This window comes from Lepisosteus platostomus, chromosome 15 (assembly GCF_059453375.1).
Source record: "Lepisosteus platostomus isolate fLepPlt1 chromosome 15, fLepPlt1.hap1, whole genome shotgun sequence".
Taxonomy (NCBI): domain Eukaryota; kingdom Metazoa; phylum Chordata; class Actinopteri; order Semionotiformes; family Lepisosteidae; genus Lepisosteus; species Lepisosteus platostomus.
In genome coordinates this window covers 4,037,023-4,050,776 of record NC_142625.1, presented here as the reverse complement: position 1 = coordinate 4,050,776, position 13,754 = coordinate 4,037,023, and the positions used below count along the sequence as shown (strand labels likewise).

The following is a 13,754-nucleotide window of genomic DNA, read 5'->3' as shown; positions in this document are numbered from 1 at the left end:
AATGGGGGGGTTACGAAATTAATGAAAATTTGAATTGACTGAGCACTTGAGTCAATAAGTAAAATAACTATTCATAACCCCCACCTTGTAAGTAATTTCTAGCAATATACCTGAGCGGCTGGTATAATTAGAGACACGTGAACTCTTTATTCTGTGGCGCAGATTTGTTGAGAGGAGTAATAATCCAGACATTTGGTTAAACATATTTATTAAGAACAAGACACAAGCTACACTACACGCAACAAAACATACAACACAAGCTACTCAATGTGCAGTATTTACAAAGCAAGGTGTGTCCGAGGCCTAACATTCTGAAAACCTCAGACTGCTACTTAGCATTAAGCTGTAGCTGTTTGTCAAACTTTTAACTTGTTTTAAAGTTTTTTCTGTTCCACTTGCATAAATGTTACCAAAAACAGATGTTTAAAGCATTTTAAATAAATAAAAAAAAACATGTGGTGGAATATACTGTGTTTGAGTGATTTACAGGTTAACTTTTATACAGATGAGAAAATACATCTTAACAGCATTTTACTTTAGTGGTGTTAACTCTATTGCACACACAACAAGGGACAGACAGCAAAACCTTAAGAAGACCAGGTCCATTCTCAAGGACCCTAGTCATCCCAGTCACAAACTGTTTTCCCTCCTACCGTCCGGTAAACGGTATTGAAGCATTTGGTCCAAGTCCAACAGACTACGGAACAGCTTCTACCTCCAGGCAATAAGACTGCTAAACAGCCAACCTGCAGCTCCTTCGGCGTTGTGGCCGAAGACCGCCCAGCCAATGTGTATGGCGAAGGGCATAGTAGCCAGGGTGGGGATTAAAGGTCACTGGGCAGCGCAGCTGACCACCCGGAGTGAAGTACATAGCAGTCAGAACTGTTAATCAGCATGTAGTTGTTCCTGGTTTATACCCCTTTATTCCTGTACCCACCTTCCAGCCTATATTCATGTACATGTACCTGAATGACCTTAGTGTGCTATAACCCCTGTTGGGCCTTGCTCCTGCTGTTGCTGTTGTGCTGGACACGGGTCCGAAAATAAAACACTTGTGTTCTTAGACAAACGAGCCACAATTCCTGTTATTAATCCTCGCTGAACCCGCCACGCTACAATATTTTCTCTAACCCTAATATTGGCACTGTACACTGTGCTCATCATTGAAGAAGTGTTGAAATAATACTGAGAGAGGTCGGAAAATGACACACAGAGTGCTAAATATTTAACACTGTGGCAATGTTTGAGCTCAAACTATTTATTGTTAATTTAAATCGGGTGACTGTGAAACCATTTACAGTAAACACCAAAAATGCGTGAACATGAACTCTGTTAGAGTTGATTTAACACTAGTCAAGTTGCTGTGTGGTTCCACACCCAGGGAAATGTGTAATCTTGCCTTTTTTCTCTTTTAATTAACAGACCTTGTGAATGATCACACAGACATCTATACCATAGACAATATACACATTTATTTTCAAAAATGATTTATCTGTATTGCACTACATATCTAGGACTCATCAAAGAGCTAACTGTAAATGACCACCCTATATTTTGTTCATACTCATTTCTAAGAATTTAAGATTAAACACAGCTACCAAGGCCCTGTCCCAGTATAAACACTAGCAACCTGGCGCCCGTCATATGGCCGTTCTCGCTCAAGTCTGCATTTTCTCACGGTGTCCCATTTCTAAACAATATTCATGCATTCGTAAAATTTAACTTTTTAAAAACTTTTAAAAAGCTTTTATTTTGTCACCCCATTCCGACTGATGAATATTTGTTTACCTATGATTTACAGTATTTTGTACACGGAATATTTAACGGTACCCATATTTAATAGTACAAACAATATTAACATTTCGTTTGTAATACATTTAATTATCATAATGGCACGTTAATATATACATAAAATGAAGTGGTCTGGGAAGAACCCTTTTTCTGAGCATTTTAAAAGGGATGTAAGGGGGTATTTAAAGACCATTTCGAAGTGGAAAAATATGAAAGCAGTGCGGACATTATTTTTATTTAATTTGTTTGATCTTTTTTCATAACTTTAATTTATGTAGTAATATGTACCCCCGACGATCTTTTTGTTTTGAATTGTTATATATACTCTTGTTTGTTTTGTAATTTTTGTTATTCTGTTAATAAATAAAAAAATACAAAATATATATTTAATAGTCCAAAGGTTTGAGGTATTGCCAAGTTTACCTTATTTAGTTTACTTCGAAAGAAAGCAAATGAATTCGTTATTTTCCTTGCACTGTCATTTTGGTACTGGGACAGACGATATGAAATGTATTTAGCAGTACACAGCTTTGAATAAACACAGAGCCAAGATTTCCTTAGTTTACTTCTGCAGTTTTGAGTCGAGCCTGGTGTGGCATTACGCGGGGGCAATCTGTTAATTATTTTGGCTAAATACTTTATCCACAAAAGTAAATACTGCTCCCTCTATTCATGCTTTAAAAGTTGAATTCCTTTTTTATTTAAACTCTATTAGAAATGTAAAGAATCAAAAGGCAAGGTATACAATGGAAATATATAAAAAAGTACAATTTTTAGCTTTTACAATTGTGAATTCCTCCGGCTGTGAAGTATCTATTCCTGTATATATTTCATTATTCTGTCTCCTTTTTTGTATTTCTGGAGTTTAAAAACGTCTTTAAAGAAACATGACGCGGGGGCGTGTTCAGTGTGGAGGCGGAGCCCTGGATGAAGGGCGACTCGTCCTTCATGAGCCAGAACAGCTGTGGTTGCTACAGCCAGACCACGCCATTAATCCAGGGCCTTGCCCCCACGCTGAACACGCCCCCGCCTAATGCTACACTGTTCAACACGAATGAACACGACGTGTCTCTACTTTTGTGCAGGGATAGACGAGGTGACATTCAATTTTATCAATTTTATCAAACTGCGAGCGGAGAATGACAAATCATTTTTTTTTAATATTGGAAGAGAAGCATCGACGGGAAGCATTTTGAGCCTGCGTCGTGTACCCAGCCAGTGACATCACGCGAGGGGCCGTCCACCTGTTTATAACGGTGAGTCCTGCAATACTCCCGCAACTGAGGTCCGCACCTGAGTACGTCTCTGAAGTGCGGGCTTGAATGGGTCAGGGTCAGTGTGAGCACTGCGACACGGCCAAAGACCGCAGACTCTGGGTGGCACCTCTGATGGTGACACTTAGATATCTACACTATTGGCCACAAGCGATGGAAGCATGTAAGTGTACATCAGTTCAGTGCTTTTATTGCGTGACTTTATTTCGTCTTCAATCTTCTCCAGGTCAGATCGGAACCTTAAAATCAGATCCTGAGGTCTTTTCTCTGTGAAGTACTTCTCTGGATACTCTCCCAGTTTAGCCTGAGAAAGGAAAGTAGTTATTCGTTTTACATTGACAATGTTGAAATACGTCTTTTTCAGTAATGAGTTAAAAGGCTGGACCTAAACCACAAATGTCATGTGGAACATAACTATGTTTTAGTTAAAGATAAAAATGTTGTTATTCGGCGTGGAAACTCTTGTTTTTGTTTGGCATTAGGGGGCATTAGTTGTACACAGATGTCTCATCTAAAATGTTTATGGCTTTGACTGAGTATTGTAACTACAGTGTATGTGACAACATCTTCTGCAGCAAACAAAAAAAAGCTTTAATTGCATTGCAAACTAATACAGTATTTGAATTTGTAAGTTATTGATGAATAAAGGAGTTTGATACTTCTGAAAACTAGTGTTTTAGAAAATATATTTTTTTCTGTTTATATCCCTATGGGTTTTTAATATCTTGTCTGACTGACACCGATTTTGATATTATCCAGGGTGCAGATATTAATTCTGTCTTGAATAGTGATTGATGTAAAAGGAGACAGCATCTGGCATCCACAGTACTGAGAAACTTCAGTATACTGTATATGTGATCTGAGTGTGGTATCTTTCAAACAAAGAATTTACATTTCAAATATACTCCAGAATCCATTAACATTACGCATACCAGACTTCTTTCTTTAGAAAAACACTCGCAACAGAAAAAACACCCATGTATTGTCAGCAGCTACAGTATGTCACCCTGCAACTTACAACTGGCAACCCACTGAAGCTCCTAATGCCCCAGTGTAGTGATGGGGACACCATGCAATACAAAAGGTGCCATCCTTTGGATGACATAAAACCAAGGTCCTGACTCTCCATGGTCATTAAAAATCCCAAGGCACTTCTTGAAATGAATAGGGGTGTTCGCTGGTGTCCTGGCCAAATTTCCCCCTGGCCTTTACCAATCATGGCATCTCTGAACTGGCTTCATCACTCTGCTCTCCTCCCCAATGATAGCTGATGTGTGGTGAGCATACTGGAGCACTATGGCTGCCATCGCATCATCCAGGTGGGGCTATACATTGTTAGTTGTGGGAGGGGAGTCACCATTACCTGTAAAGGTCTTTGAGTGGAGTGTCCAGAAAAGTGAAGTTTTATGCTATGTGTGAATGCTAATTTGTCATTTTGAACTGTTAAGAACTGTCTGTTTTGAAAAAAATAGGCATCAGATATTTTATTAGCAAGTTAATGCCATGTAATATTTTCTAGACTGAAGTTGTTGAAATCGATTACTGTACTTTAGAGTAATTCTAAAACCAAAGACTGCAAACCGAAGCGCACAAACATGGACTAAACATGCAAGCATATCAGTTACAGGCCCAGTTGGAATGAAAGTCAGCAGATGCAGGGGTCACTCAGGAGCAGGCAATAGAACTTCAGATTGTTGAAGCTGATCCGCTTCAACTAGAAATTAATCTAGCTGGCTGGCCTGACTGCAGCTAAAAAGATGCCAACTCTAGTTTGGCATCCCCCATATTCCCTCCACTAACATTGGTGGACCCATATCATTTATAAAACATATTGGAAACCAGAATCTGGAGCCCACTCACCCACTGCCTCATCATTTCTTTCACAGGGGATGTGGCAACATTAAAATGTCTCAACAGCTTATGTCACTGTGGCCGACGGAGTAACTCACATTGCGAGAGTAAGAGAAGCTGAGTGTCCTGGTCAGAATCAGGCTCAGTAAGGAGCTCTTGCAGTCAGCTAGACTGTGGACGAGCTCAGAAAAGCGGAGGTTCTGCTTCGTGGAGGGTGGAGGTTGGGTCATGGTGGGGGGGGCGTTAGGCATCCAGGAACAGTAGTCAAACTGAGGGATGAAACACACATGCATGAATACTGCACAATTTCTACATGTTCTAGCGTAAATGTTAACTTGTCTTTTGATTTATTAAAAATATCTCCCATAGATTTCTCCATTCAATTTATGCTCAGTTAGATTTGGAGAAAATTAGGTTGTACCAAATTTCTTAAACATCCATGGGTAGATGTAGAAAAATATTCACAATCGTCATCAGCCATGCATGAGTCTGCCTTCATGAACTGTGTTCTGGTATTTTGCTAAATGGTGGCAATGGAGATATTTGTGTAAAATGTTCTAAATCAGAATGTTTATACAACTGCAATATTTATAGATATGACTTTTTAAATGAAAAGTAATATTACAGTTATAGTTATTTAAGGTATACATTAGTCAGCAGAGACAGATCCTAAGATTTAGAACTAAAACAGACAAAATGTCCTAATGACTTGTAACTATTGATGTTTAAAATCAATCAGTATAACTGAAGATTGTTCAGAATATAACAGCACATATTTTAATGCCATCCTTGTCTACAGACATCAGTACACATGTCCTGAATGTGCAGGCGTTCGGTTTCTGTCAGGGTTCTTCTGATGCTATACAAAGACTCATCTCCAAACGTTAAGCAAGTTTAGGCCTTGTTTGTTCTGGGATGGTTTCTCTATAGAAAAGCATGGCGCTGCTGTAAGTGGTATTGGTGGACACTAAGTGGTATTTGTGACACCACAATTTCTGAGACACTGAACCAAGTACCGTAGTAGGTCAAATGTCTGTCTAAAACTAGAGGTGTTAACCCCAGTGTTTTGACTACATTACATTTTGGGATGGTACAAGTAGTACAATTTCTGGTTTCCCTTATTTTCTGACTTAATTCAGTTTTATGTGGTCAAATACTAATAATGATGTAATTAACAGGCAAACATAAAGGAATATTGTACTTCATTCTTTTAATGAAGCTGTCTTAGCTGAGGAAGTGGTAGTGCTGGCCAAACATCTGAGGTGTCAGAAACCCCAAAGGATCCCCAAACCACTGATGCAGAGTGTTTTTTTTAACACGGAACTCGGATTGAGTTAGCGACGTCTGCTAGAGGCACATTAGGAGATGGTAGAAGAACCAGCCTGCTATACCTCAGTGGTTCAAATTCTAAAACATAGAGAAATATTGCCTTGAACTTAACAGTTGCAAATCTATCTGAATGGGCAAATTGCACTCAGGTAGGAGTATCCAGTTTTCTAAGATAAATATTAAAGATCAGAAGCAGACAAAAACAAATGTTTTGGCCTTCTGGTTGTGACGAGATGAAAGATCACATTAAATAAATTGATGTTTTTCAAAACAAAGGTCTCAAAAACTGCATAGAACAAGACATTTCTTATAAAGGGTTTAGAATGTACTTCAATCAAGACTTCACAGTGAAGTGAAAGAATTAATCTCTTTAACAAAAATTAATTTGTTCGAGCATGAGGAGAAAAATGTTTTGAGCCAAAAAAGTGAAGTCCCAAATTTGATATCCTATTAAGTTGAAAGTCTCTGAAGGAGACTGAACAGTGATTTATGATGATCCGTGGGCAGTAGGAGAGGCACACAGGAGAACCATGTGTTTAAAATCAATTAATGTTTGGAGTGAACTTTGAGTACTTCATTTTATGATAATGCTGTCTATCACATAATCAGTGATAAATCAAACAGAAAAGTTACGTTTTTATCCATATGTGAACATATGGAATAGTGCAGTGTATTACTTCCATTAAGTGATACATTTTCAGTTATTATTGTATTATAAAGATATTAACAAAAATGTTCCAAGCACAACATACACAGGACATTTAAACAGAAGATAATGTAGCATCGCAAGAACCACTCAGTGATTTGCAGGAATGCATTTTCCAGTAGTGTTCAAGCCTGAATCAAAACCCCATTTTTAAGCCTTTTTAAAATGTGCCATGTTGTGCTTTGTATTGCATGAACAAACGACGTGCATGGCTGCACTCCAGGGGTTGAAATGATCGATAAGGCACGATTCAACTGGAAAGAAAAAGGTATTTTAAATGAATAATGGACTTTTCCAGTCAGTAGAGCAGAGCTCACCTGTCCACTGTTGACTGCGCTGTGTTGCACCGAGCAGGTGAATATGACCATGGTGAGAAACTTCATTAGTTCCTGAACAGTGAGGAAAGTTCCTGGAATACCTGTCAGAAATGTAGTTACATAAAATAAAACATGGTGACAACACTAATATAATACTAGTAGTGCTGATGTATTTCTTAGTGGAAACATAAAATATGAATTAAGTTATCAGGTGGTTACAGCCTCTGTATAGCCATGGGAGAATTAGGACCTGTGTATGATGATGAGATATATGCTCTCCTCTCACAGGCATCAACAGTGTTCACTGATAGCATAATAGCAGGGCTATGATTTTTTCTCCACTAATTTTCTAACCTGTATATCAATTCTCCAGCATCAAGATAACATTGTAGCATTTTCTAAAGCTGTCATTTAATTTTTACAATTTATATGCATAGGTATGTGGATTAACAGTGATGTACAGTGCCCTCCAGAATTATTGGCATCCTTGGTAAAGATGAGCAAAAAAGGCTATGAAAAAGTGTCTTTGTTGTTTATCAGTTTGATCTTACAATGAAAATATGAGAGAAAACGAACCTTTCAGTGAGGTAAAATTATTCAAAGGAATAACTTTTGAATCAGATGTGTGATTTAATGTCAATAGTCATATACGGTACAGTGCCCTCCAGAATTATTGGCACCCTTGGTAAAGATGAGCAAAATGAAATGCAAAAATGTCTTTAAAATGAATGCAATGAAAAAATGTAGGGGTGCCAATAATTGTGACATGTTTTTGAGAAAAATGTTTCTTTTTTTTATAAGGGGTTATTTTATAAGGATCAGTTATTTGTTATACTCACTGCTTAAGGTAGAAATAAGCAGCAGCTGACAGATGAGAGAGAATTAGTGCAGGAAAGCAATCGTGGGTTAATAAACATTTAATACTGTGCTGATTTGTCTGACGACCACACACAGGTGCGGCACTCTAAGAATTTACTCCATGGTAAATTTCAATATTTTCAATATTCATTAACATTGCTTTCATTTGTAACCTTTTTCAGAAAAAAAAACTAACAGCCACATTACATTTTAAAATGGTGGCTAGTAGTGACGCGCAGGTCGGCTTGTTTTAGACCCGCACCCACCCGCGGTGGTGAGAACGAACCCGCGCACGTCTGACCCGATCTGAAATCTTTTTTTTTTTTAACCCAAGTCTGCCCGTCCCGCAGTTGTGAGTCGACCCGCGCATCACTAGTAGCTAGGCTGCTAGTTTTTATATTTTATATAACGTAAAATGTGATCTTTTCATGAAATATGATTATTAGACCAAAACAGAGCTTAATTGAAGCTGCTGTTTCACTGACATCTAAAGCAACACAAGAGCCAGCTATCGATCTTCCCTAAACAGGGAAGTGCTGAAATCGGTATCCCAGAGCAGATCGATCACACTCTTTCCATGGGGATAAATTGGAGAAAACTGAATTTTCCAACCTCATACATCCTTCAGGAGTAGTTTCAGTTACGTTTACACCATCATAGTTGCTGACATTTTCATTTCTTGTTTCATTTACTATTTTTGGGTAAAAACTTATTTTTTTGTCCTTGTGTTCTTCAGCCTAGTTCATAGCACAGCCACACATGCAAAATTCTGTTCAGAGTGAAATGTAATTCATTCGTATATAAGTCCCTTAAATCTTTGTAGCCCAAGGTGAAATACAGGACATTCACTGCAAAATTCTTAATTGTTAGTGTTGGTGACCTACCTGACTCTTGCCTTCCTAAGAAACCGTTGGTGAAGATATCCTCTATCCAGGCCTGCAGCTCGGTGTCCTCCAGGACATCTTTGTCTGCTGGGTAGTAATGTTTCACCATGCCCTCCACAAACCTGACAAGCAAGCACAGCAGCTAAGAAACTCACTCAACACAGCAGGAGGAAGGGAGACAGTTTTGCAGGATGTGCTGTAAAGTCTTACATTCAGTGAGACAATAATTGTAACTTAAACATATCTTCAGAACTGATATCTAATTAATACAATTACCAATTTGCTACTGCTCGTGAGTACTTTCTATTTCTTTAAGAAATGGGGGATTAGTCATAATGCATTGTGGTACCCAGTCAAAAATAGTTAGTCAGTTTGTACTTTTATCCCCAATTCCTGTTACTTTGCAGTTTAAGAAAACGTTTACAAAGTTTTAATGACATGGATAGTTGTTGCCTGTGTTTGTGAAGATGTAGATTATGCCCAGCATCTTAATAGAACAGTATTCACTCGACACAGGTCTCAAATTATCAAACCATTTGTTTACTTAAGGAATAAGTGGTGCAAATGAGTTTTAGTCATTAAAATTGATTTTTTTATACAGTATTGTCTTTTTCCAAACTCAAATCTTTATATTAAACATTTTTAGTTATTTTTAAGTACAGCTCATACCTGTCACTAGAGAAATTCCAAGGTGTTCCCTCTTAATAATTTCAAGTATTACACAATTTTTGGCTACCTTAGACAAAGAGTACAAATGAATGAAGACTGGACTTTCCACATGCTTGCTGTGAAGGCTCCTGGAGGTCCCACCTGTTGATCGCAGCCCATAGTTTAAGGCCGTCATCGCGGTAGTGGTAGTTGGGTATTCCTTCAACCCCACGAGCGGTAATGTCCTCCGGCAGACAGAGGGCGCTGTAAGTCAGGGAAGTGAGGGCTCTCTGAAGCACTTCAAACTTCCCATATCCTCCAGTACTGGCGGCCTTGTTCAGAAGGAAAAGAAGATTCATTAGTGTGACTGTTTTTTTCTCTCTGTAGTCTCACAGTCAGTACAGGTTGTACTAAGAATAAACTCCTTTAGTTTTGAAATTACCTTAAAACAAACCTTAAAAAATCAAGTTTATGCTTTATGGCTAGTGGAAAGAAACTGGAGTGCACAGCAAAAACCTTTGCAAATGCAGTGATAACATCTACACACAAATGATGCCCTAAGACATATTGGACCACTGGAGCTGTGAGTTATTAAACTGTCATGACTGAGCACAATCTAATGACTTAGCCAATATGATAAACCATGTATGCTGATGTTGTGGCCCTGCTCAGTGTCTAAATATGTCAGTTAAATCTGTACATCATTCCTCCAGAGTCTCAGAGAACCTCCAGTTGGTTTTATGGATTCAGAAGGTATTCTAATGCTACAAAACTTGAGAAATACTTAAGAAGTAATTTAAAATGGAAAGAAAGAACAGTGATAGAGGAAAACACCACTACTAATGTGAAATACCTTGCCCAAAGTTCAAGGAAACAAACCTACCCCTGAGTGCTTGTTTAGTTCTTACAAGAGAACTAAAGTCCAGCAATTTTTTTGCCGTTTGGTCCCAGTACAGGCAACTGCCCTGACTACTTGATGAAGTGGCAACATATTCTTGCACCTTTCTGATGAATAATGCAATGTAGGATTATCAGCCACAGTCCTCTTTTTTCACATTATCGCTGTTTCATATTTTTCTCTGTGTGTTGTGGTCCCATGAAAGCTATACCATGGTAGATTTAGCCTCTCAATGTAGAGAGGTGAACAGTTTCCGTTATGTTGGTGCTTGTAGTTAATGCTAATAAATAAAACTTATTGTCTTTGCCTTATTGTTTAACCTACAGATCACGTTTTTGCTATTTAGTTTAACATGACGAATGCTGGTTCTGTGTGATAAGATCATGTTTTCTAATATGCTTGTTGTCTCTGGACAAGCAAACCTACTTCCTCTCTCAAACAGTTATTCAAAAGCCTTCCTTTAGAAAAGCAAATTCCAGAATTGTAGACTATATAGTGAAGGTATTGTGATACTTCGTTGCTGTGGTGTTATTACAGACAGGAAAATGACATTAATTAAGCAGAGGGGATGCTGAGAAAGGACTAAGAGTATTGCTGTGTGCACTTACAGATGCAGCCATTCAAAGTGCGTGGTACAGACACATACCGGCTACGGCGTCGCGCATCGTGACGCACGATGACGCCCGGTACCGCGGTACGTGATTGGTTGACCGACAGGGGCACTCGTGGTCCGTTGGTCTGTCGTAGAAAGATTTACAGTAAACGTCTTTACTGTGCCCGTTGTAGTATTGAATATTTATATGGAATTTTACCACTGATGGGAAATCTTAGTAGCTGAGCATAAAAAGAATAGGAGCATACTGTAACGTGTGTGAAGGCCATAAACAATATTAATTTTGGAACATAAACATACAGTATATGGCTGGTCTTGGTACTTTAAAGTAAAAAAATACACACCAGTATTCCATTTCTCCCTAAACATTTTAAGCATTGAAGTCTTTAACTAACGAGATACCGGAGTCAACAAGCATACTTTTAGAATTTGATTAAAAGGGAATATAATATGGAATCGCGTATCTAAAGAAATTAATAACAATATAATTATATTCATGAACCGCAACACAAGAATAGTACACGCTGAACATTGTCTGTTGATAATGTTTCTGTAGTGCTTTTTCAGCACTCTGCATGTGACCTTGCCGGTGGCGTAGTGTGTTAGGTTCCTGACTCCCATGTCACACGGTCTGTGATCGAATCCCACTGGAACCATAACTTTTTTTTTTAACAAACATTTCTTTGAAAAAATGAAACGTTTCCCTTGGTCAGAGATTAAATAAAACCTCACTCGCACCAAACAAATTTATATTTCTAAATATCACAACATGATCAAATTTAAGTCATTTTAATAACAATGAATAGTCACCTAGGCATTACAAAATAAACATTTATATTGATTTGAATCGTGTTTTGATTTAAATCGTAAATGCGTGTTTAAATATATGTGTTTTTTGATTCACAATCAGACAAATGCAAGATAAATTGATATCTTTGTCTTCTAAGCATCTTAATAAACTTTCAGCATAGCTTTCTCCCCGGTTAGATTTATTTTTCTTGGGATCAAATGTGGAAAGATTAGATTGTAATCGTTTTTATTTTTCAAATACGTTTTAGAAAAGTGTAATCTATGCTAAAAAGTTGTACACCACCTGCTATAAAGATACATATTGTAATACTTTCGGTTCGGATAGGACAGACAAGAGAACTCAGACTTGCGGAGTTAAAGCAAGTTAAAGCCTTGATTTTATAGATCACCTTTAAAAGTGGCATCTCAAAGCAAAGTAAATACCCAACACTGATTGTACCCATCTGTCATGCTAATAAAGCACCTTGAATTGAATTGAATTGAGGGAGAGAGGGGGGGAGGGCGAGCGAGAGAGCAAGGACAGACAGTCAAATAAGATACACTCCACAGACATTCACAACAGCGACATATCATAAAACGTTGAGAAACATGATCAGATTTTCCCCGGTTCAGAAACAAAGATCTAAAGTATACTAGTTTGTCACTCTTCTCATCCCCTCTTTGCTTAATGGCTTTTGAATAGAGTCACATGAAGAGAGAGGTGAAACAGCCCTACACAGCCCTGTCGCAGTACACGAATGTAATTATATCTTATTATATCTTATTTTCTTTAGATACGCGATTCTTTTAATACAGTCTTTGCTGTGCTCTAGAGGATCCTTGTGACATTTCGAGCTCTGGTTGAATGATAAGTGTTGCAGTTTAAATAATTTTCATAGTTAGAAACTATGAAACGCTCTGTTAATAGCAAGGGAGTTTTTATGTCCGTTGCAGTAAAAGAAAATGCCTGACAAAGTAGGGCTTGGACAGATTCCAAGTGCATTTTTGCAATTTACGTTGCAACAGACAATGTACAGCGTGTACTATTCTTGTGTTGTGGTACATGAATATAATTATATCGTTATTAATTTCTTTAGATACGCGATTCCATATTATATTCCCTTTTAATCAAATTCTAAAAAGTATGCTTGTTGACTCCGGTATCACGTTAGTTAAAGACTTCGATGCTTAAAATGTTTAGGGAGAAATGGAATACTGGTGTGTATGTTTTCTTTAAAGTACCGAGACCAGCCATATACTGTATGTTTAAGTTCCAAAATTAATATCATTTATGGCCTTCACACGCGTTACAGTATGCTCCTATTCTTTTTATGCTCAAGCACTAAGATTTCCCTTCAGTGGTAAAATTCCATATAAATATTCAATACTTAAACGGGCACAGTAAAGACATTAAATATACATATACATACTGTATATGTACAGTACAATTTGCATACGGTAATATGTTTATGTTCCTAAATCAATCTCTTTTATGAGCATGTGAAAGGCATGGTGAATCGATTCTCAAAAATTACTGTACTTTGCATGATTGGAAACAAATGCGTGATTGCGAAATGCTGTGGTGTTACTTTTACAAAGACGGTCAATGAAAAAAATAATGTGGACCAGGGCAATACTTTGAGTTTACAGCTTATCCAAGGTCATTCATTATTAATACTATTAGTAATATCTTCGTTAAAGACTTTGATGGCGACAGCTCAAACATGAGAGGTTGAGCTTTATTTCCGGAGCTTGCGGAAATTCCGGATATTATTATTTTGCTTGCGGTATTATAG

The 13,754-nt window shown here is 37.7% G+C and overlaps 1 protein-coding gene and 1 long non-coding RNA gene across 3 annotated transcripts in view; one reads left to right on the top strand and one right to left on the bottom strand.

The window, feature by feature from the left end:
* Positions 1 to 191: 191 nt before the first annotated feature.
* The window catches only part of LOC148647709 (polyunsaturated fatty acid lipoxygenase ALOX8-like), a 36,676-nt gene continuing 23,113 nt past the window's right edge, over positions 192 to 13,754 (bottom strand). Inside the window, exons 10-14 of the mRNA XM_088607665.1 lie at positions 9,821 to 9,990; positions 9,011 to 9,132; positions 7,269 to 7,369; positions 5,015 to 5,185; positions 192 to 3,369 (exon numbers count right to left, since the gene is read on the bottom strand). Of these exons, the coding sequence (XP_088463791.1) occupies positions 3,190 to 3,369; positions 5,015 to 5,185; positions 7,269 to 7,369; positions 9,011 to 9,132; positions 9,821 to 9,990 (744 nt within the window). The 3' untranslated portion in view covers positions 192 to 3,189. The remainder of the gene's footprint in view (positions 3,370 to 5,014; positions 5,186 to 7,268; positions 7,370 to 9,010; positions 9,133 to 9,820; positions 9,991 to 13,754) is intronic.
* LOC148647708 (uncharacterized) overlaps positions 2,730 to 13,754 on the top strand; it is a 52,584-nt gene continuing 41,559 nt past the window's right edge. For both annotated transcript variants that reach the window (XR_015926688.1, XR_015926689.1), the window contains exon 1: positions 2,730 to 3,047. This is a non-coding gene — a long non-coding RNA (uncharacterized LOC148647708). The remainder of the gene's footprint in view (positions 3,048 to 13,754) is intronic.